The following is a 24864-nucleotide window of genomic DNA, read 5'->3' as shown; positions in this document are numbered from 1 at the left end:
TATATCAAAATCACAGTTTGAAAGAGCGTGGTTTTGAGGAGGGATAAAGTGGGGATGGACACGATTGCGCAAACAAACCTCTTCAGAAATGAATAAAGCAGCACAGCGGGGAAAGTCGATGAGTTGGACGTCCCAACCGTGACTAACAGCCCGACTGTCACAACACACTCAGCATTCAAACCTCAAGCCACAGAAGGTGGATGTGGTGTGATGTTGTGGTGTTCGGATCATGATTTACATCAGAGTTTCCCACTGGGTGAGTTTTGCGAGTTCTCGTGGCTCTCTGATGGAGATCTTGGGGTATGGGCTCCACTGGACTTGGAGCTGGAGGGTGAAATCTCTCAGCATGTTGTACACCAACACAAGGCTCTTTTATAAAGAGTGCCAATGTCTTGTCAAGGAGAGAGCAAGATGCTGAATGCTCCACATGTTCTGGAAGGCATGCACAGCGTTATCCATCATTCTCTGAGAAGACTTAGCTCAGGATATTGCTACCGGCAAAGAATCTCCAGCAAAAAAAGGCCAGACCCGGCTCTAGACAGTGATTTAGCTTTTAAGCAATGAATATCAGGGGCTGTGTCGCTGAGAACTGATGTTTCAGTCTTTAGCCATAAAGCTCATCTCGTGAAATCCTCCGCGGAAACACAATTTCAAAATCCTGAGATATTTCAAGAGCTGCTTATTGCTGATTTAATCTCTTACAGGTGGCTTCACTAGACGGCCGTGTCACTATCAAACGCTTACCAACAGGAGGCTTTTGTTTAATTACCGCAGAGTAACAGTCGATTGTGTTTAACATCGATTATTCACAGCGGAAGAGAAGAGGGCACTAGAAGAGAGTGGTAGACAGAGCGACAGAATATAAACAAAGAGAGGCATTGAGAGGCTGTTAGGTCGAACAGAGAGTTGGTAGAACCCAGACTCTTCAAATCCGGCACGTCCCTTCACTTTCTTTTCCATAACGCCCCCCCCCCAACCCCCCCCCCCATTAAAAGGCTTTTACACTCCGTCTAAACAAACAAACACTCGGGTGGATGCGAGGGCATGCATTCTCTCACTGGTTCCCTCTTCGTGGGTCATTTTCCTCCTTAATGCTCTCCTCATTAGCATTGCAAAACAGCTGGGGTCCTCCCTGTCTGCGCTAACACCTCATTTCAAGATGCTCTGAAGGGTTCTGACTGGACTCTGTCAAGTGTTTGAAGAAACTGTAAGAAGATCTGAGCACTCGAGGGCATTTAAGTGGGAGATCTATTCCACGGACGGCTAAGAGACTCTCAGCCTTGATTGATATAAGAGTTGGACACAGGGTGTGCAGCTGATTGGTCGTGCCATCATCGTGATGTCATACCGCAGTGGTTTCCCATCCTCAACTTAAGGGCTTCCCTAAGGACCTAGGACTCTGAGCCTGTCTGGGTCTTAATAGTGAAGCTGAAATTAAAGCAATGACCGTGTTAATGTTTCTGATGTAATTCAGGTCAGTGGAGTCAGTTAGCACACAGCAAGATGTGAGATGTGGGGTCGTTTAAATTCTTGTTGAGAAAGACTGGTAGGGCTGTATACCTCTTGAAATTGAGAGGTATACTACCTTTTGCCTCTCGTGTACTCTACTGCAGATGCTCTGAGAATTACTCCTCAAACTTTGTCCTCCATGTTTGTGTGACACACCTCTTTTGTACTGACCAGTGTAAAGCTTTTCACGTAGGTTTTAAGACGCGGAGTTTGGTCGGCTTCAGTGTGAACGACATGGCGAGTGAAGCCTCCGCACGGCGCATGCGGTTGTTAGTTTTCTTCTAAATTACATGTTTATCTCTTAAGAAGATCACTAATATTTAGCATATCTCAGAATTTTCAGTTCCATCTTAAATGGCGAAATAGTGCCTGTAGCTACTGCAAAATTTAAGGTGGAACTGGAAGTTTCAAACAAAAAGCCGTTGAATAAGCAGCTGTATTCAGCTTCATGTCACAGAGAGTGAGCAGTGGGGGATAATATAGGATTGTGGAACGCTTTTAAAGACATGGCGTCCTAAATTTATCTACATTAAAGCCCAGAAGTTCTGATATTGCTGTTGATCACAGCTAAAACGCGGCTTTTTTGTGTTCTGATCATGTATCAGGCTCTTGAACAGTTGCTCCATTTCATACACAAAGGTTTCAACCACAACACCCTGTAAATCAGTTCCAAGGAGCAAAGTAACACTCAGGGGTAAGAGTAAAATTAAGAAATGGGCTTCACTGAGCCCTCAGAGTGAGCTAGCCTGCCATGCTATGAATGCACTCTGTGTACTGTATTCTCTCAGTGATGTGCAAGAACAGCGTTCCCTACAGAGGATATGTTCACTTATTTTCACGTAGAAACTCAACAAAACATTTGAACAGTTGTGTACGGCTGTAAAACTGGAAGCTGAAGCGTCTCTGCTGCACTCACCTCGTCCAAGCTGGAGTTGAGCAGCAGAAACGTGGCTTTGGCTCAACTCCAGCTTCTCTCCTGCCCCAGAGTTCACACAAGAAGCTTTTGTGTGCTTTCTCTCTCTCTCTCCCTCTCTCTCCAGATGGGCTTACTCTAACCTCTCTCTACCTCCAGAGTCTGGGAAATTCACCCCAACACACACTCACACTACCCGAGACCTCCTACTTCCCTCGTAGCTTATCTGGAGCAGAGCCACTGTGATCCGGTACTGGTCCAAACTCTGAGACTCATATTACATCAGTGTGAATTGAGCAGGATAACACACACATACTGTCTTCAGGGAGGGCTCTTGTTTTCATCAGGTCTGAGACTGTGCTGGCACTGATAAAGACCTCAGACTGTGCTCAGAAGTTACTTACTGAGCTCAGGAGATGAACAGTGATTCAGCCTCAGATTTATCAGGAGAAGCAGCCCTGGACGACGAGACAGGAGACGCAGATAAAAACATTATATAAATATAAAAATAACTCTGCCTCTGTCCCTTCTCCACAGTAGAACACAGTTCTGTTTCTTAATGAAATGTCTGTGACCCACAGCAGTGTTCTCCCCCTGTGTAAACAGCCCTGTTCAGAACGCCCGCTTTCAGCACCTGTTCCATTAAATGATAATGAGCCGCTCGCTGTTCACCCCGACCCTGAGTGCACAGCAGTGAGGAGCAAGGAGCAGAAGCTTTGGTGTTTAGCCGTTTTCACTTGGTTCTCCTTCTTCTCCATTGTCGTTTTCTCTGTTTACTCAGTGTTCTTAACCTTGTCTCACATATACAACATCTGTCCAGCGCTGTGATTGGACAGACTCAGACGAGGGGGCGGGGCAATTTTAAAGTCTGCACTTGACATCAGAAACAGAGCCAAATCAGAACGGCTCATTTATTCCATATTTTCTGACTGACTATATGGCATTGTTTCACAGTATATGGGTTGGTGGGCTCCAGATCCCCACATTAATATGAACAAGCATTTTTTTTTTTTGTAATTTGTCCCCTTTAAGTGTGGTTTATCTGACCGCGGTTTTCCCCAGGTTTGTATAATTCTGTGTTTGTGGCAGCTGTAATTGTGATGGATCTCAGAATGAGAGCTTCGTGGTCGTTATGGCTTTACGACCTGTGTTCATCTGTGGCTTTGCTGGTTCAGAGGTTAGTCTTGGGTTTAATCTGAGAAGATCTAGTCCTCTGGGTTTCAGATGTTAACTGTCCAGCTGATAATGGCCTAGCAGTAAATGGCCCTGAGAACTTGCTCCTGCGCCTGGATCATTTACCGTTTATTTGTTTATCGACTCGCTATGTGTGTCGACCACATTTGCATTTCGGAGTCAGCAGCGGGCGGCGTTATTAATGTGGCAATTACATGGGGAATGAATGGCAAAAGCTAATAGATTTATCTCTATACTTTTGGTGGCTTGGACCCTTTAATTGTATCGTGAGCTGAGGGCAACACACACACACACACACACACACACGTGCCAGCTGCTCGTTTGTTCTTGGAGTGCGTTCACTCTCCAAAAAAAGCTCTTTAATTGATGTTATGAGCGCTGTGCTGAATGGGACTGTTAGTTGTTGTTGTCACTGCTCAGGTACTTGGCATCGCTCGAATAAAAGCGGAGACATAAATGCAGCAGAAAAAGGAACACAGTCGAGGAAAGGGTTCTTGAGCATTAAACACAGTGTTACTTTTTATGGAGAAAGTCAGTGGGGGGTGCATTTGCATGGCTCTCTTCAGAGAGTGAGGTATAAACTAATCAAGAGAAAACAATTATTATAACAAGGGACTCGCGGAGACCAGCAGAAGAAAAGCAGCTGGAAATTTCAGAGGAAATGTAAATGTGTCCGTGTGGTTCCTGGAGGACTTTCTATAAGATTAATGTGCAGCATTTCACAGCTTTCTTCCACTTAAAGGTTTAATATTTAGATCCTTCCGTTAATGTGAGTGTGTGAGTGACTGGGTGAATGTGTGTGAGACTGGGTGAGTGTGTGAATGACTGGGTGAATGTGTGTGAGACTGGGTGAGTGTGTGAATGACTGGGTGAGTGTGTGAGTGACTGGGTGAGTGTGTGAGTGACTGGGTGAGTGTGAGTAAATGGGTGAGTGTGTGAGTGACTGGGTGAGTGTGTGAGTGACTGGGTGAGTGTGTGAGTAAACCGGGGTGAGTGTGTGAGTGACTGGGTGAGTGTGTGAGTGACTGGGTGAGTGTGTGAGAGACTGGGTGAGTGTGTGAGTGACTGGGTGAGTGTGTGAGTGACTGGGTGAGTGTGTGAGTGACTGGGTGAGTGTGAGTAAATGGGTGAGTGTGTGAGTGACTGGGTGAGTGTGTGAGTAAATGGGTGAGTGTGTGAGTAAATGGGTGAGTGTGTGAGTGACTGGGTGAGTGTGTGAGTGACTGGGTGAGTGTTTGAGTGAATGGGTGAGTGTGTGAGTGACTGGGTGAGTGTGTGAGTGACTGGGTGAGTGTTTGAGTGACTGGGTGAGTATGTGAATAAATGGGTGAGTGATTGGGTGAATGTGTGAGTGACTGGGTGAGTGTTTGAGTGATGGGGTGAATGTCTTAGTGACTCTGTGAGTGACTGTGTGAGTGTGTGAGTGATTGGGTGAATGTGTGAGTGACTGGGTGAGTGTTTGAGTGATGGGGTGAATGTCTTAGTTACTCTGTGAGTGTGCGAGTGACTGGGTGAGTGTTTGAGAGAGTGGGTGAGTGTGTGAGAGGCTGTGAGTGTGTGAGAAGTAGATGAATGTATTATTAATGAATAAGAATACTGAGTTCTTGTGGGTGATTTATAGTGAAGAGAGTGTAATTACTCCATTTGAACTGAAATCAGTGCAGCGCAGTGTGTGAATGAAAATCTAAATCCTGTGATGAATCCTGATCCAGGGAAATGTCTTTAAGTGTCTGTGTTTTATTTTTCTGTGTGTTCTGTTCCTATGCTGCACTCTCAGACCCCTGCAGTGCGCTAATAACGTAGACTGCATTTATACAGCAGTGTGAACTTCACAATCAGGATTCCTTCAGCATTAATTGAATTAGGGTGTAATTTGAGTCGATAAAAGTGGTGTGTTATTTTCTCAATCATCTAGAATTTTCCCTCTCGAGCTGATCATTCATTACCTGCTCTCACAACCTGAACCCTGCAAGTGTTTATGAACACTTTCCTCTTGTCATCCGCCCACTCTCTCTCTCTCTCTCTCTCTCTCTCGCTCCTACTCAGTGCCAGTGAGCAGAGCTGGTGGGCTGTAGATGTTCAGCATGTTGCTGAGAGTTTTTATGAACACGAGCGAGTCCTTGATGTAGAAAATATAGCGTTTAGTGGTTAAAAGAAGTTGATTATCTTTTATTTTAATTGTCATTTGCTTAATAACATTTACTGAACAATGTAAATAGTAAATATACTTGTCTGGTTTGCTCAGTGTGTGCTCGTATCTGTGCTTGAATCAAGACTAATTGAAATATACTTGGATTAAAAGAGTACAGTCTGGTGCTCACTTACAATTACCTTTTGCTCACTCAATAGTTTTTGCCACTGACTTGTCATCTGTCACTTGTCAGTAATAAAAATGTTGTGCAGCGTAAAGACAGGCTGCAAAATGATAAAAATATGTATCTTTCTACATTAATTTATTCGCTAAAAGCAGCTCCAAGTAGTATATTTACCTTTACATAATTACAGTTTAAGATCGTTGTGATGCTCCACTGAGATGTAATAAGGAGAATAGAGTCTATGTCATTGCTACACTGGGCTGAGCACTTTGGAAACTGCACTATGTATCCCTTGATATCAGGAACGTGCTGTAAAAGTGAAAACTGTAGGGAGACCCTAGAAACAAATATACCCAATCTAACCTAGTGTTGCTCTAAGAAAAATGGACCACGAAAGTCACTAGAGGTGGACACACACTGACCCATCCACCCGTATATTGATATTCACACCAGTTTACACAGATATACCAGTGATAAATGGTTGCATAGATGTAAATAAATAGATGTGAAAATATCTTTTTTTTAATATCTCTCCTCCTCCTCCTCGTGTGTTACAGACGAACAAAGGCGACGCGCTGGCGAACCGGGTCCAGAACACTTTGGGCAACTACGACGAGATGAAGGAGCTCCTTACCAGCCATTCCAACCAGAGCCACTTAGTGGGCATTCCCAAGAACTCCGTTCCCCAGACCCCGGTGGAGAAGACGGATCAGGGCGGATTCTTTTCTGAGGCTCAGCGAGGGCGGGGAACTTCTCAGCCATCGACTCACGCAACGTCCATGCCTCCTCCGCCTTCCTCAACCACCTTAACTGGACCTAACGTCCTGCACGCCAAAAAGTCCCGAACACAGGAATGGTCCAGAGGGTCTCATGGTTCTCAAGGGGGTCAAGGGACCAGCCGAGGGTCCAAGCATTCGGATCAGGACGATTCCAGCCCCAGCACGGCCTCAACCTCGTCTCATTCCAACAGGAGGAAAGTGCCAGCACCCACAGACCTGGGGCTCGTAAAATCCCCCTCCGACCAGGACCCCAACCCCGTCCTCCACACCTGCGGCTCTCCAGTGGCATCCACTTCGCTGCTGCCCTGTGGTGTGGCCACGCCCTCCTTCCCCCAGGCGCTGCACTGCAAGCCCCCCAGTGCCGTGCAGCAGAAGCCCACCGCCTACGTCAGGCCCATGGATGGCCAGGACCAGGTGCCCAACGAGTCGCCCGAGCTCAAGCCTCCTCCGGAGGTAGCTGACAGCTTCAGCACACCCCCCTTCGCAGGCCTCCTCGACACTAAAGGCCCAGCACCGGCCAGCAAAGGCAAACTCCCCAAACTAACCCTGCCCCAGGCCGGAGAGGTGAGTCCACTGAATTTACTGAATTTTTTATATCAAAGAATTGCATGAAAGTACATCATATACTTCCAGATATAAACTCTGAAAATGAGTACACGTGACTTAAAGTCTCTGGATGTAGATGATTTAAATTCATGAATATTTTGAGGTTTGAATGTGCTGGTCGTGTTGTTCTAACGTTTATACGTAGAGCTGAATGTTTACATGTTATTTACTGTCTCCTAAACTGATTCTGCTCAGAGAGAAGAGAACGTTTAAAGTGTTTTTACCTGCTGCTGTTCAGGGGTGGACAATATGACTGTGGTGGATATATTACTTGGAGTGCAGGGGGCAGTTACCCTGTAGCCGTTTTTTTTTAACCAATAATGATTTTTGTCACATGATTATTTTGTCACTGCCTAAGGATTGTGCATATTTTCTGAATCCGATAATGAGCTTGAGAGCAACACCAGGTAAGATTTGGCATTTTTGCTCCTGGGCTCCCCCTACAATTGTAGAGTGTACTTAACCTTTTCAGCTTGGTACTGGGGGTAGTTTCCTATCTAAAAGTTACATACTGCAGTTTCTGCAGTGCTGGGCCCAGAGTAGGAATGACAGAGGCTCTGTACTTCCTGTTATAGTTCAGTGTAGCATCACAATGATTTTGAAGCTGTAATTTTAAGGGAAAATACTACCTAGCGTTATTTTATTGATGCAATGAATTTTGTCCAAAGGATCAGAATGAATCAAATCACTGCGGGGTCAGAGATTCATGGTCATTTTTTGACGTCCTGTTCCTGATGAAGAAGTGTCGGTAAAACAGAATATGTTTAGTGTATAGCTTAATTGGACGTTCAAATCCATCATTGTTATCTGTGCAGAAAAGGAAATAGAGGCAGGTAGAATGTCAGTAAAATTTGATTTATTGGTGCTGGTGTTTATTATGGGTTAGCGTTATCGGCTCTTGTTAACAGCGCTGCTCTGGCGTGAACGTGTTGAAAGTTGCAGAGCTGCAGAACGAGAGAGTTGTAGTTTTTCACAGGAAGTTTGTCTTTACTTTGTCTTACTGAGTGTTCAGCTAATAAACATTTGAATAATTGTAGTTGTTTTTCCATTATATTCTGATAAATCTGCATTGGACTAATGTTATATCCCTTCCTGAGCATTAGGCTAATACCCATTAGCTGTCTACATGGCACAATGGCACTGTCCTACTTCACACGGTCAGTGCCAGTGGTCTAAAACAGAAACCTCTGGAGCCAAAGTGCTCTGCGACTTTGCCCTGATTGTTCTGCTTCAGGACGGCTTGGTAGCTGGACAGGAGGAAGGGAGTTGGCAGAAGGGTTTGACTCTGTTGGTTTTCCTCTGGCTACGTCTGTTTCACATTGAGCCCTGGCGGAGAGAGAGGGGCTGACATAATGGAGTAGTTCATTAATAATCAGCTAAACAACCTCAGGCTCTCACAGTTTGGAGTCAGAGAAGCCGCCAGTCACCTCTCTATTGTTCCAAAGCATTCGAACAGGTCATGGGCTCATGAGAACTCTGAGGAAACTCTGACGTCGCGGATTTATCTCATGTTTATTATGTGGTGGGTTTATGGCACCTTCCTTTGGTGTTGAAAGGAAAGTGGTTTGGAATTACAGTAAATGGCCAAAGGATTTCCAGGTGATTTTCTTCTGAAATAAAGGGCACTTATCAGGGGTCTGTTCTTCTGATCTGCGCCTATTGTCTTCTGGGAAGACTTTAAAGTAGATATTGGATACACTGCTGTGAGGATTTGATGGCATTCTGCTACAAAATCAGGTGTTAATATTGGATAATATATGTAGATCTACAGTGGAAATATAAACCTGAATTATATGTCTATTCTGCATCTTTCTAATGAACCTCAATTAAAATGTTTAAATTTCATACGTTTTCTTGAATTTTTCCCACGCATATGTTCTGCATTAACCCCAGTGCTTCAGGAGCTTTATCTCCGGCTCTGAGAACGGGCTTCTACTGACCTGGGGCTCGAGGGCGACACCTGAGCTGCTCCAAAAGCTTTTTACAGCTGAGCCATGCTCCCTTCGTCCCTCTGAGCCGCTGCCAGGAGAAACATGTGATCTGCCAGAGCCCCGCTGAGAAAAGCGAGCCGTTTGATAGCTCCGGACGGTCCGAGAGTTTGAGGGGAGAGAGTGATGAAAGGTTCAGGGACAGCAGGAGGGAGGAGGTGAAAGATAACAAGCTGGGGCTGTGTAATAGTGTTGTAATTATCACATCACTGAGCTCATAAAGAGGGACGCCCCAGAAATACTTTCACGTTGAACTCTTTTAGCTTCACTCATCATTTCCCTCAACTATAAACACCACGCTGAGGTTTCTTCTGTTTAAATGACGCACACAGATGCAGCTTGTGCGATAACAGTGCCCCCTAATGGACAAACCTACCTACAAACCTAGTAAAAGTTAGTGGGTTTAAGTTAAAACAGCTTTTTTCCAGTGTATATTAGTAACAGCTCTAGAGCAGGGGTTCTTATTCTGGGGTTCACAGTTCCCCTCTGGGGCTTAGTCTCATCCCAATGGGCCATGAAAGTAAGTATACAGAAAATACACCAATGCAAACTGATGCACAGCCTACAGTGGAAGTAAACTTTAGGTGGTGCTGTTGGTTCCTGCTGCTGCAAGCTCTCCGTACTCCGTTAACACAAAATTAACACGTAATGGGAAGAGTCAATAGCGAGTGGTTCCTAAATCAGGAGCTTATATCTAATTGGCTCCGCTGGACGTAATGGGAGGAGTTTGAGGGCTGTTCCTAAATTGGGAGCTTGTGCCCAATTAGCTGCAAATGTTTCTCTTCTTCTTCTGGACCGATCTACCGTGGATCATTTCCTCAGACTCTCCTGCCTTGTTTCTGCAGTCAGAATCACTCTGACTGACCTTTTGCTGGGTTTATTTTTGAACGATGGTCGTCCTTCTGGTCCCCAGGGGTTTTCCTCAGTTGCAGCCTCAGGACAACCAGTGTGATGTGGTCAGTTTCTGACCAGTCACTGCTGCTGCAGAGCTACAACAGCAGATTTCAACAGTTTCCCAAGTTTACATTTCCCCATATAACCAGATTATTAAGTGAGTTTGGGGTCGTGAAACGTATGTCACCCCAAAATGGGGGCTGCACTGTGGAAAAGGTTAAGTACCCTGGCTCTGTTTATTTGCAGAGCAGGAGAACTCTCCCCTCTCCCTAAAGTTCCTGGGCTTGAGCCCAGCGTGTAGTTCTCAGTGAGTAAAGTGAATGAAGAAAAGAGCTGAGATAAACACACGCAGCATATGACTGAACAGGTTGACTGTCCTCTGTCGAGCCGTGGAACTGCGTCCAGCTGTTCCCTCGCTTTGTTCCGCCGTGGAGTCGGCTCCAAGACTGCTGCAGAAAACCATCCAGGAGCATATGGCGTGCACGGAGAGACGGGAATTTTAATTTCTCTCCGAGAGCCTCCACTGAGCGGCCGGCTCACACAGAAACGGAGATAGATGATGTTGTTGTTGGGGGACAGAGGGAGGGAGAGGGAGAGGGAGAGGGAGAGGGAGAAGACCCCCCATGGCGTGAGCCACATCTGGGCTTTTCTCTCTCTCTCTCTCTCTCTCTCTCTCTCTCTCTCTCTCTCTCTCACACACACACTCACTCACTCACTCTCTCTCTCGTCCTTGCTCTTTCTGCCTTTTCTCTCTCTCCATCTTTACTGTAAAAACAATAAGTGGTCTCTGACTTGTGTACTGTACAGTTCCATTGGTGTGACAACAGTTACAAAGGACAAAGGAGAGAGTGCGTGAGAGAAAACAAGAGAGAGGAAGGAGAGAGAGAAAGTAGAGCGTTAGAGAGAGAGAAAGAGAGAGAGCAAAAGTGGAGAGAAGAGAGAGACTCTCAGGAGAGAAGAGAAGCTCTTGAAGGACACTGATTTGATTTCTCTCCTCCGCTGTTCTCGGCGCAGGTTTGTTACAGACGGTGGACTGTGCTGAGGCGTCTCTCGGGGACGCTCTGTTGTTCTGCTGTTTATTATTCCTGCTTTTTGTCGGCCGTTCTCACTCCTCTGAGATCAGGAACCGCTCAGGGTCTCTCTGACTGGACCTTCTCCAAGGCTTGACTCCTTTTCCTGTGCTCATAGTTCACTGGGACAGATGTGGTTTAATTGCACCTATAAATTATTGCCAGGAATATTCTACTGTTATCTCACAGAATAACAGACATCCATAACACCTTAAATTAGCACGGGATTTCAGAACACACCTTACATGTTCATGAGTCCAAATACTTTCCTCGGGCTTAGGGCAGCACTGAAGGGAATGAAATGTGGCCTGGGGTCCCTGGGCACTGCTCTGCTGCAAAATATTTGGACAGGTTGAGAGCTCTGTGGTGATAAGGCGGCGCTAAATGGCTCTGGAAGTGTTGCGTTATCGCCTGCTCTATTGATTAGCACAGAGTGTTTTTGGTGCTCACTGGGAAGAAGAGACTGCGCTGGGGGGAGGGCTCTCTCTCTCTCTCTCTCTCTCTCTCTCTCTCTCTCTCTCTCGATTTTTTGGTCAGGGTGTATGAGGAGGTATCGACAGGCAGATAACACTATTGATTCTTTCCAAAAACAGTTATTGCACCCAGTATTACTCGAGGTTTATGAGCCTAATCTAAGCTTTATCTCCAGCTCCTCAGAGCGTGATTTGACAAGACAATAAAGCAGAGAGGGATATTTCTCCTCCTGCAACACGTGGGAGTGGAAGTGATGGAGGTTCCTGCAACGCAGGGTCAGATTTGGTGGCTTGTGGTTTATAAAGGTCTAAAGATTTACAGTGATTACACTGTGGCTTTATCATTACCAGCTGCTAATAATAAAGTGACAGGAATCATTCTGATAAACTGTAATACACCACAGGAAGCATAGGGGGTGATATTTCATTTTTACCTATTAGCGCTATTGTTGAATTTATTTAATGTTCAAAGCCTGAAATCAATCCAAAATTATTTTGTTTTCTGACAAAAAAAAACAGGACCAAGAAACACAACTCCAGTAAGATTTCAGATTTAAAAAAATATATATTTATGAGCTCCTACAGATCTCAGAAAAACGGGATGAATCCAGCAATAAAGAAAGCCTTGGTCTCCTTTAATGCAGCGACAGGAAGCAAGGAATTAAACAGTGATCTCTAAATCTAAACAGTCATAATCTGAACATGGATATGGGCTTTTTCTACCTCCTCCAGTAGCAGATTCAAAATGAGACGTTCGGTTCCTTAGGGTTAAATTCACAGTTACCACCATGGGTCTGTAGTCACTCAATGTCTGTAACACTATATCACTGTACCTTGTTTCTATGTTAGTTTTATGACCTCTTCAAGGCTCAGCCTCTTCGTAGCTGCTGCTTTATGGATTCATTGTTTCATACATCACTGTGTAGCTCCTCAGGAGCCACGATATCACAGAGTACTACAGTATTTAGCTCATTTCCACAGACTTAGGTCTGATCACTCTGATTAAACACATCAACAATGAGTTGTTACAGACGTTAGGAAGATAACATGGTGCATCCAGCAATAAAGGACTTCATATTGGCGACGTCGCTGCGAAATCAATCGCTCGGTCTGATTGCTCTTTCTGATCAGATCTAATGCTGCAGCCAGCTTCAGCTGCGCGCCAGAACTCTTCAGGCTCACTCATCTTCTCCATGCTCGCCCGCCAAGGGACCGCGGATCACAGCGGAACCCACGGCGACGAGGATTCGCTTCCTGCCAAACCCCAGCCGACCTGGCTAATGAGGCTAATGCTACTCCAAGCTGCAGACTTGGCTTTAAATCAAATCATCACACGGGAAAACAGCGTGCCTCAATTAAACACATCCGAGCGTTTATCACATCAAACAGCTCGACTTTGTGATGTGCGAGACTGAGACACCCACAAATAAATTACTGTCTGATATAGAACTGAACATATGCATGATGTCATGACTTTTAGAAGCTGAGGGCCTGTGGTTCATAGGCGTTATTTAAATACTGCAGAGATATTTCTGATAAACAGCGTAGAATTATTTTCATTTAGAACTTTATGATCATGTTCGAGTACAGATTAAAGCTATCCTCCAAGCAAAAGATGAAATATCATGCTGATGACATTCTCCCTTACTCCAAATATACACAATCAGCTGAGAGATGTTGGGGATGTAAGAATATAAATATAATATGTATAACTATGAATACAATTGGTGGGAGATTGTACAGTACTCTGCAGAGGTTAGGGACCTAAGATAATGATATATATTTAAACTAATGACTTCTCAGTGAGCGTTTAGCTGGTATAAAGTTATATATAATCACAGTAAATACGAAAACACACACACACGCACACACACACACACACACACATATATATGTATAATGTTTTGTTCAGATTCTCCTTGATTTGTAATTAAGTTTATTCTAATGTTGGGCGTTATTTGTTGTTTGTTTGTTTAGCAAATAAACACTTACTGCTCAGATAAATAGCTTTTTAAATCTCATAAAACACTAGCACAGTATTGTATGTAATATTTAAATAATGTAGTCAAGAAATAAGAATACAGTTATTTTTATTCAAGGTTTCACAACAGTATTCATTGTGAAAATACTGTCTATATCCACCCCACACTCAGAAAACACATGCTGTGATCACAATACTACACATAATACAGCAGTGTGGCTCAAATACAGCACATAATGCAGCAGTGTGGCTCACTGCAGCTCTGTTGCAGTCCATCGCAGGCAGCCGGTCCTGTTATTAAAAGAGATTTTGGCGTCGGAGGCAGAGAAATCTTTATCTCTCGCTGAGCCCAGCTCCACGTCGCCGGACAGGAAGCCATTTCCAGGAACATTTGATTACGACCCAGTGCCAAGACTCACAGAGAGAGATGGCACTTCCCTGTGGAAAGCGTTCTCCAGCCCTCACGACGTTTGGGGGGTAATAGGCCTGTACAGAAACACAGAGCATTACAGTGATTCATACTGATGAGATTTCTCTGGGTAAACACTCGTCCATGTGTGTTTTTTGGAGACGGGACTGTTTTATTTTCTCTGGGTCGTAAATGAGAAATGAGCCGTTTGAAATGCTGTATCTCTGAAGTGTGTTTGCTAATGCAGAGGGGAGCCACTGCTAATGCGGCCGTTGCACAATGGCTCAGGCATCTTTCGGATTTTATTTATTTATTTAATTTGAGTTGCACTCTTTTACCTGTCACTTTTTAACAAAGGAGAAAAATCACTGGTTGGGAAATGAACATCTCAGAGGAAAGAAAAATCAAAAAGGACATCTACTTGATGTCTCAATAGTTTCTCCTAGAAAACAATGTGATCAGATGGAAAGACAAAGAAGACTTTAGCCTAAGTCTCCTGCTGCTCAAATGTGTCTCCTGAGATAAAGACCTCAGTGATCTCATGTGTCTCCTCAAGACTTTTAGTGGAGATCTCAGTTACGTCTGAATCTGTGCTCAGATTTGTCATGTCTCCTTTTGGACTCATCAGATAGGGTCACATGACGTCTGTTTATAAGGAAATGACTGTCCTTAAAGAAAAAGAGCCAATCAGTTCTTTGTTAAAAAGGAAAAGTCCGCCCTCTTGGAGATATCAGCATGTGTTAAATGAACTACTATTTATGCAATATCTAAGGGATTTTCAGGTTTTGAAAATGACCCTGTGGTGCTCAGTGTACTTTGTTGCTCTGAGGTCTGAGACTTTAGGTTTCTCATTGTGGGATATGTATCAGCTCCTACTTTCATTTCCTCTGGGATCTGGCTCAGGATGAAGGGTCTCTAGAGAACAAGGCAAAGGGCCTGGATTTGGGGAGAGGAAGTCGTAGTTTCTGGGACACTTGTTTTGTCTTGGACAGAGGCCCACACCTGCTCTGAGTCTGAAGAATACACAGACTGAGTATGACCCAGTGAATCCAGGCCTAGTGAAACTCACTGAAACAACATTCACTTTGTCTTGAGGATCAACCAATCAGCTTTAGACTAAATATAAAGCAATGTACAAGCTTTACAGTGACATAATCCCCCATCGTCTCCACAGTGGAACACAGTTCTGTTTATTAATGAAACGTCTGTGACCTGCTTTGGTCCAAACCCCACGAGCCCCACAGCAGTGTTCTCCCCCTGTGTAAACAGCCCTGTTCAGAACGCCCGCTTTCAGCATCTGTTCCTTTAAATGATAATGAGCCACTCGCTGTTCACCCCGACCCCGAGCGCACAGCAGTGAGGAGCAGAAGCTCTGGTTTTTAGCCATTTTCACTCGGTTCTCTATCTTCTCCGTTTTTACTCAGTACTCTGCGTTTAACCTTGTCTATGTGCTCTCACATACAGGCGGGTCCAGCACTGTGATTGGACAGACTCAGATGAGGGGACAGAGCACTTATCGTCAGAAGAGGAGCAGAATCAGAACCTCACATTTTATCCCATGCTTTCTGACTGACATTTTTAATAATATGTGCCCTTTAAACAACAGCCCAAGACAGGGAGAGTTAACACAAATCAATAAAGTTGGCTAAGTTTCATGTTCTTCACCAAATAGGCTTAAACAGGGAGTGTGTAATACTCCATTAATACCACTTGAGCAGCTTTGGTCTTTCCCCATTATGTTGAACATTTTCAGCAACCGAGAGCTTTACTGAAGATTCCCCACTCAGTACCACATACCCCTGAATACAGATTAGCAGAAAAACATGGCTGATGGTGTCACTTGATAATAGGCTCAAATAGAGAAAGTCTGCACGGGGTTACATTCATTCATTCATTCATTCATTCATTCATTCATTCATTCATTCATTCATTCATTCATTTGTTCATCACTGTAGGAGACCTGTTCACCGTTCCAAGTCACCTGATAGTAATGGTAGAGATAGTAAGGATTGTCACTGAGTATTGCCCTACCATTTCACCCCTTAGCCCTGCTCCTTCATTTCCCTAGGAGTGGGGATGTCTCGAGTCTTACTGGGAAAGATTCTTGAGATTTTTCAGGGGCACACTTCAAACAGAGAGCTACTGTATTAACGCTTTGTGAATCAGCAACAAGATGGTGGCACAGGCGACAAAGTAATACATATTAATAAAATATTACAAAAAGTGTTATTACCTTAGTTTAATGTAGTCTCACCGCTTTATATCTTTTTGCTTCATAACAAATTTCAATGAATAAAATATTGTTGTGGGCCTCACGGTGGAGCAGCAGATAGTGTCTCTGTCACAGCTCCAGGGTCCTGGAGGTTGTGGGTGCGAGACCCGCTCCGGGTGACTGTGAGGAGTGTGGTGTGTTCTCTCTGTGTCTGTGTGGGTTTCCTCCGGGTGACTGTCTGTGAGGAGTGTAGTGTGTTCTCTCTGTGTCTGTGTGGGTTTCCTCCGGGTGACTGTCTGTGAGGAGCGTGGTGTGTTCTCCCTGTGTCTGTGTGGGTTTCCTCCAGGTGACTGTCTGTGAGGAGCGTGGTGTGTTCTCCCTGTGTCTGTGTGGGTTTCCTCCGGGTGCTCTGTTTTCCTCCCACGCTCCAAAAACACACGTTGGTAGGTGGATTGGAGACTCAAAAGTGTCCGTAGGTGTGAGCGTGTGAGTGAATATGTGAGTGTATGTGTCGCCCTGTGAAGGACTGGCGCCCCCTCCAGGGAGTGTTCCTGTCTTGTGCCCAGTGATTCCGGGTAGGGTCCGGACCCACCGTGACCCTGAACTGGATAAGGATTACAGACAATGAATGAATTTCCAGTTCCACCTTAAATGCTGAATAAATTACCTGCTAACGGCTGTGGCTATTGCAGCATTTAAGGTGGTATTTGGAAGTTTTGAACAGAAAAGCTGCAGAATAAGTAGCTGATTTCACAGAGTGGGTGATGATATATGATTGTGGAAGTATGATGCCTGATGTTTATCTACGTTTAAATCCAGAAGCTCTGATGTTTATTGTTTTCTGATGATGAAATGTCTCGTAGGGGAAGATTTTAAACACCGCACCCTGTAACTCAGTTCCAAGGGGCAAGTTAACACTTGAAATGCGGTGTAAGGGTCAAATTGTTTCTCTTGTTTATAGTTACTTTGTGTTTGATCTCTGTCTGGATCTGTTTGCTGTGTTTCACTGTGTTTTTGGCTTGACTTCGTCCTGCTCTACAGACACTTAGTGAATTCTTCTTTAAGGTGTACAGTTCATGTACTTTCTACAGGAAAACAGGCAGTGACACTCTGGAGCAGCTACACATAAGCCTAAGGTCCCCATGCTCAGTGTTAAGTATGGGTAGAAGGACATAAAGCCCCCAGCACTGGGACTGTGTTCTCTGGAGTGATGGAGCTACATTAAATCCTCATAGCAATGTTCCAACATTTCTTGTAAAGCCTTCCCAGGACAGTAGAGAGGCTGTTACCTGTAACTTGGGAAAAAAGGTTTTAATTTCAGTAGAGATGAATGTTTCACCCACAGAGAGGCACAGAGAGAGAGAGAGAGAGAGAGAGAGAGAGAGAGATTTGTTAAAAACACTCAGACCAGTGCAACATATTAAAAATCATGTTATATATTATTAGAAGCAGGGGCTCCTTTGTAGGTCGTACTGGTGTGAAGTTGGAGAAATTGACAGAGCTCAGTCGCAACTTGGAATTAGGTCAGTTTCACAATTCACTTGAGTCTCTCTCTCTCTCTCTCTCTCTCTCTCTCTCTCTACCCTTCTTGCTACTATCTCTCTCTCACTATCTCAGTCTCTTGCTCTTTATACTTCTCTCTCTCTCTCTCTCTCTCTCTTTCACTATTTTCTCTCTTCTGTGTTCTCTCTCTTTCACTGCTGTCTCACTGTTTCTCTATTTCACTAAATCTCCATCACTACTCTATCTTTGTTGTCTTTCTTCAACCTCTCTCTCTCTATCTCTCTCTCCCTCTCACACCTTCCCTTTCCCTTTAAGCCTCTTCTCTTTTTATCATTCTTTCTAACTCTCTCTCTCTCTCTCTCTCACTCTCACTCACTATTTTCTCTCTTCTGTGTTCTCTATCTCTTTCACTGTTGTCTCACTGTTTCTCTCTTTCACTAAATCTCCCTCACTACTCTTTCTCACTATCTATCTTTGCTGTCTTTCTTTGTCCCCCTCTCCCTCTCCCTCTCTCACTCACACAAACACACACACACACACACAAACACACACACACACACACGGACACACACACACAAACACACATTTTTCCACACAGTCATGCTTGATGGGCTGTTCTCATCAGCCTTTGTTTAATATCTCTGCAGAATTAATTTGGGCTCATTACGGAGCTTCCTTTCTGCAAACGCACTGATACAGTCAGTAATGTGGCTAATAAACATAAAAGGACGTGCTCCAAAATACCAGCACACAGCAGAGGAGATGGAGGAGGAGAAGAGAGGGAAGATAACGGAGAAGGAGCGATAATGTCGCAATCTAAGAAAAGATTTTTCCAGACTTTACATTTTAAACTGCACTCAACAGCACAACCACCACCACGCTTCACAGAAACATGTCCGCGTCACTAATGAGAGGTTTCACAGATCGGAAAGAGAAAGAGGAAGGAGAGATGTGCCGTAAAACACCAGCACACAGCCGAGGAAAAGAAGAAGAGATGGAAGGGGGAGGGGGAGGAGAGATAATGCCACAAATCTACGAATGGATTTTTCCAATCTTTACGTATTAAACCGCACTCGCTCGGCACAAGGCTGTTGTGATTTATAATAATCGCTCCAGATTACTGTGAATGCACCTTATTACCAAAGCTTTATTCTGTCATTAACAAAGCTATATGATTTTCACACAATTAACAGAACCCCTTATTCCTCCAAAGCTTTCTTCTGAGAACATTTACCAGTAAAAACTGTTCTCTTCCATTCCCTCTCATCTTTCTTGTTGAGCTGTGGACACAGTTTACTTTCTCAGCTCTGAGAGGTCTTGCAGTAATGTCGCCTGATTACAGTGCCATGGTGTAAATCAGGGCTGTTCATTCCCGGTCCTGGGGATCTACCTCCCTGGAGATTTCAGGTCCAACACACCACGCTCTGAAGGCCTCAGTTACCTGGATAAGTTGTGTTTGATTAGAGTTAAGGCCTTTAAACAGTCTGAGACTGACGAACTGTGACGAATAAGAACCTTTTCTATGTTCTGCATTTTACGGAAGAGTCAGAATCAGATGACCAATCAGAGCGCTGTTGTCATGGTTACAGACCAAACAAATGAGCAGGAAGACGGCGGTGGAACAGCTCGTCTTGTTCGTAGCAGAACACAAAGCTTAAAACATAACCAACACACTGGCTTTAAAAATGTGGAGGTTAAAGAAAAGATAATCCCTTTTAATGAGAGGAGCAACACACAGAAGCAGAACCTCAAACTCCCCCCAGTGAGCTTCAGAAACACTGCTGAACTCCCGTATTGTCCTGGAGGCTGGGGGGATTCAGTGTGGTGTTTAGTTGCAGTGTTTACAGTAAAATGATAAATTCATCATTGTTCCAACTCAATAACAACATTTATTCTTCCTCTTCCAGTGTCTTCCTGGGATTTTAGAGTTGTGTTGGACTTGGTGTGAAAAGGCCTTTAGAGCTAAACTGCTTTAAATCAGTAAGAATTATTTCTGACTTAAAAATAAATGGAGAAATTTGTGGAAAGTGCAGATTATACATTTTTATTCATGCTGTGTTCATGGCTGTAACTAAAAGAGAATGTACAAGTTCTTAGTCATTTATCGACATCAAAAATCAACAGTCAGCAATGTAAACTAAAACCTGTCTGTACAGAACAAGAGGAACCCTACGCTTTTATGTGCTGCTGAGTTTCCTATCACTGTGTAAAAGGTGCTTGTTGCTGGATGCACCAAGTGAGGATTTGGTTTGGTGTGTGTTACATCTCAACCAGGTTGTGCACCTCCATGCCCTCACAGGTCACTCTTTCCTGAGTCTTACCTTTACTCTCACATTGTTTCTACTCTGAAGTAGTCAAATGAAATGTTGTGACTTCAGCTTTTAGAGAAATCCCGTTATTAACGGCTCAAGCTCAGTCTCCACAGCTGTAAAGGGTTAAGGGGTTGAAGAAGATCAGTTTGAGTTTGTTGCCATTTTCTGAAGCTGGCAAATGTGTAGAAGAGTGTATTTATTCAGTGCAGAAAATAAAAAAGGCTCCTCACAAAAGATTCAGGGGAAAAAAGCTAAATATTAGACGTGCAGATATTTGTATGCGCCGTCTCGCTTTGACCTTGAGGAACTGGTCGGCCCAGCGCTAGCGTCTCGCATAAAGAGCAAGCGTTCAGGCCTGAGAGAGAGAGAGAGAGAGAGAGAGAGAGAGAGAGAGAGAGCGAGCCTGTGTGTGAATGAGAGTTAATGAGCTCAGTTCAGACTCAGCCCAATGTCTACACCAGGCCCACAGCGGAGAAACGCTACCAGACGCTAATCAGACCGGCACTACCACCACCACACTTCACAGAAATGTGTTCACCCTGCAAACGAGAGGAGGGGAGAGAGATAGAAAAAAATAGAGAGGGGGGAGAGAGAAAGGGAACAATGAAGAGAGGAAAACAGAAAAAGAAGAGGAAAATGGAGAGAGAGAATAATAGAGCGAGAGAGAAAGGAGAATGGAGAGAGCAAGAGAGTAAGACAGAGAGAGAGCGAGAAGGAGAGATATTAGGAGGCTTCCCCATTAGAAGTAACAGCTGGTATCATTTGCATAATACCCATCAAAAGTCATTTTCTCGGGCTGCTTGTCAAACCACGATGAAAAAGAAGCAGAAGACGAAGAAAAAAAAATCCAGTTCATTAGAGCTGCAGGAGCACACGTCGCAATTAGTCATTTACTATATTTAAAATACCTGCCGACGTGAGTGGACGGGGGCGCGTGGGTCGATGAGCCGCGTTCCCCGGGATGTTATCACGTATCTGAATCACCAACGCTGAGTTCACTTCCCTCTGACTCCCAGACGCTGCCGCTCTGTCTGTGGCTGGCGCTGTTGGGGTGTGTAATGTATTCAGCCGAGTTTCTGCGGACGCTCATTATTTCTCCGCCTGTCTGAGCCCCTCTCTGCAGATGTGAGCCTTGTGAGATAAACACTCTCTTAATGGGCAATAATTTCAGCGCCTGGAAATAATGCTCATCGGTAATCTTTTAATTTTAAATGATAGATGGCCTTCCCTCTCTTCCCAGCAGTGTGCAACAGTCAAAGACCACACTCAGCTGACTACATAATCAGTTCAATCAGCACGTTATATGTTTTTCAGCATCATTTTGAACAGAAACAACATAGAAGTCTCAACAGCTAAAAAGTAATGTTATTCATTCATTCATTCATTGTCTGTAAGCGCTTATCCAGTTCAGGGTGGAGGTGGGTCCAGAGCCTACCCAGGATCACTGGAGGGGGCGCCAGTCCTTCACAGAGCGACACACACTCACACACTCACTCACACGCTTTTGAGTCTCCAATCCACCTACCAACGTGTGTTTTTGGAGTGTGGGAGGAAACCGGAGCACCAGGAGGAAACCCACGCAGACACAGGGAGAACACACCACACTCCTCACAGACAGTCAACCGGAGCAAACCCACACGGACACAGGGAGAACACACCACACTCCTCACAGACAGTCACCCGGAGGAAACCCACGCGGAGACAGGGAGAACACACCACACTCCTCACAGACAGTCACCCGGAGGAAACCCACGCGGACACAGGGAGAACACACCACACTCCTCACAGACAGTCACCCGGAGGAAACCCACGCGGACACAGGGAGAACACACCACACTCCTCACAGACAGTCACCCGGAGGAAACCCACGCGGACACAGGGAGAACACACCACACTCCTCACAGACAGTCACCCGGAGGAAACCCACGCGGACACAGGGAGAACACCACGCTCCTCAACAAACAGTCACCCGGAGCAAACCCACGCAGACACAGGGAGAACACACCAGACTCCTCACAGACAGTCACCCGGAGGAAACCTACTCAGACACAGGGAGAACACACCACACTCCTCACAGACAGTCAGACAGGGACTCGAACCCACAACCTCCAGGACCCTGGAGCTGTGTGACTGAGACACTACCAGCTGCTCCACTGCCCCGCCCAAAATTATATCAATAATTCAGTATTTTTTGTGTTTGCTTTGCATTTGCTTTAATGTTTTGACGAAATCTGCAGCCATTCTTTCAGTTCAGTTCAGTCTCAGAAGTTGGTTTGCCGTGATGCAGGGGTCTCAGTCCATTCTTCAGAGAAACATCAGCAGCCTCTTTGGCTTAATTTGTTCTTCTTTTGTGTCTATTTCCCTTTCTCAGAGCATTCGTGTTGACAGAGTCACATGTTCAGACTCAGATGTCATATGATGACATGTCTACCGTTAGATTTCAGATTTGACCTGGTGTAATTGCAGAAGAACGCAATGAAAACACAAAACTCTGCGGTGGCTTTTTCTACGACCTTTTCCTGAGGTCATCGTCACATTATCTCAGCTCCATCCGTCTCTGTCTCAGGACAACAACCGCGACAAAACCCTGCTGATGGATGGTCTTCCTCCTGGGCTTACATTTCCCAGCACACGCCGTCCTCAGAGCAGCCACCGGGAGTCAGGAGCCTGATTGGGACATTGTGCATGTTCCTGGTCCCTGCTCGGTAACAGGCCGCTTATCATCCAGGCTCTGCTGACCACTCGAGAGTGCGGACATCAGAACAGCGCTGTTGCTCCGATTTAAACGTCACTCAGCTTTCAGAAACACACTGAACCCTTTCCATCTCTCTCTGAACATTATATTAAGCTGTTTGAGCCTTGAACTCCCAGTCAAAAGCAGAGCCACTTCCTCCGCAGCTCGTCCAGTCGAGTCTCTCCATGTCTGTCTCAAAAAAAAATCTAAATTCTTCAAAAATAATAATAAAAGAGATTGCTCTGGGCGTTCCAAAACAATACACACTGCAGCCCGCTGCTGGGTCTTTAGTCTTTCTCATTTATTTTTGGATGCTCTGTGCCGTTGGTGAGTATCTGTGGTGCCTTGTAATGAAATACCCGCTGTGCAATTTCACGAGTGTGTCAAGTGGAGCGTGACCAGATATGCAAATTTAATATAGAAGTGGCAAACTGGAATTCCGAGTATTTTTTTCCAGCGTGTGGCGGCTGTTAAAAGCAGTTCTGAAATCAATGAATAAATAATATGCGTCTGACCGGGACAGAGACGCATCCCTGTTTATCTCCACAAACTGGTCTCACTTTTGTCTCTTCCCACCGAGAGAGAAGAAGAGTCTCGGGCAGCAGATGATATACTGACATCTCTTTGTTTCTCTCTCTCTCTCTCTCTCTCTCTCTCTCTCTCTCTCTCTCTCTCTCTCTCTTCCTCTCTGGCCGGAGGAGGAGCAGTGTGTAGTATGGTGTGAAATACCACACACAGTGTGTGCAGACTCTTGGTGTTGGTTCGTGGCAGGGAGCAGGTTGCTTTGCTGTGAACTGCTGACCGTGAGGCTGGGGTCTCGGTCCTGAGGGGGGCCTTTGTCCGGAGCTGTGTGTGTTCACACTGAGCTGCTGACACACAGCATTTTCACACAGTTTCTCTCAACAGCACACACTGTGTTTCAGACAGAACAGTCACAGTGTCTGAACCTTAAAGACTATCATTAATAACCATCAAATAAACACACACCACTCAAAACTGGCGGGAACATCCACACTAAATAAACACACACTGCTCAACGCTGCCCTCTAAAGGTGTCATTAACAAACACTAAATAAACACACACTGCTCAACGCTGCCCTCTAAAGGTGTCATTACAAACACCAACTAAACACACACTGCTCAATGCTGCCCTCTAAAGGTGTCATTAACAAACACTAAATAAACACACAATGCTCAACGCTGCCCTCTAAAGGTGTCATTAACAAACACCAAATTAACACACTCTGCTCAATGCTGCCCTCTAAATGTGTCATTACAAACACCAACTAAACACACACTTCTCAATGCTGCCCTCTAAAGGTGTCATTAACAAACACCAAATAAACACACATTGCTCAACGCTGCCCTCTAAAGGTGTCATTAACAAACACTAACTAAACACACACTGCTCAATGCTGCCCTCTAAAGGTGTCATTAACAAACACTAAATAAACACACACTGCTCAACGCTGCCCTCTAAAGGTGTCATTACACACACCAACTAAACACACACTGCTCAATGCTGCCCTCTAAAGGTGTCATTAACAAACACTAAATAAACACACAATGCTCAACGCTGCCCTCTAAAGGTGTCATTAACAAACACCAAATTAACACACTCTGCTCAATGCTGCCCTCTAAAGGTGTCATTACAAACACCAACTAAACACACACTTCTCAATGCTGCCCTCTAAAGGTGTCATTATCAAACACCAAATAAACACACATTGCTCAACGCTGCCCTCTAAAGGTGTCATTAACAAACACTAAATAAACACACACTGCTCAATGCTGCCCTCTAAAGGTGTCATTAACAAACACCAAATAAGCACACACTGCTCAACGCTGCCCTCTAAAGTTGTCATTAACAAACACCAAATAAACACACTCTGCTCAACGCTGCCCTCTAAAGGTGTCATTAACAAACACCAAATAAACACACTCTGCTCAACGCTGCCCTCTAAAGGTGTCA

The 24864-nt window shown here is 44.8% G+C and overlaps 1 protein-coding gene across 1 annotated transcript in view; it reads left to right on the top strand.

Annotated features, from left to right (window-relative positions):
- aff2 (AF4/FMR2 family, member 2) overlaps positions 1–24864 on the top strand; it is a 207161-nt gene that overhangs the window by 55565 nt on the left and 126732 nt on the right. The window contains exon 3 of the mRNA XM_066649004.1: positions 6489–7274. Within this exon, the coding sequence (XP_066505101.1) occupies positions 6489–7274 (786 nt within the window). The remainder of the gene's footprint in view (positions 1–6488; positions 7275–24864) is intronic.

Source organism: Hoplias malabaricus, chromosome 17 (assembly GCF_029633855.1).
Source record: "Hoplias malabaricus isolate fHopMal1 chromosome 17, fHopMal1.hap1, whole genome shotgun sequence".
NCBI lineage: Eukaryota > Metazoa > Chordata > Actinopteri > Characiformes > Erythrinidae > Hoplias > Hoplias malabaricus.
This window is presented reverse-complemented; position numbering and strand designations above follow the sequence as displayed.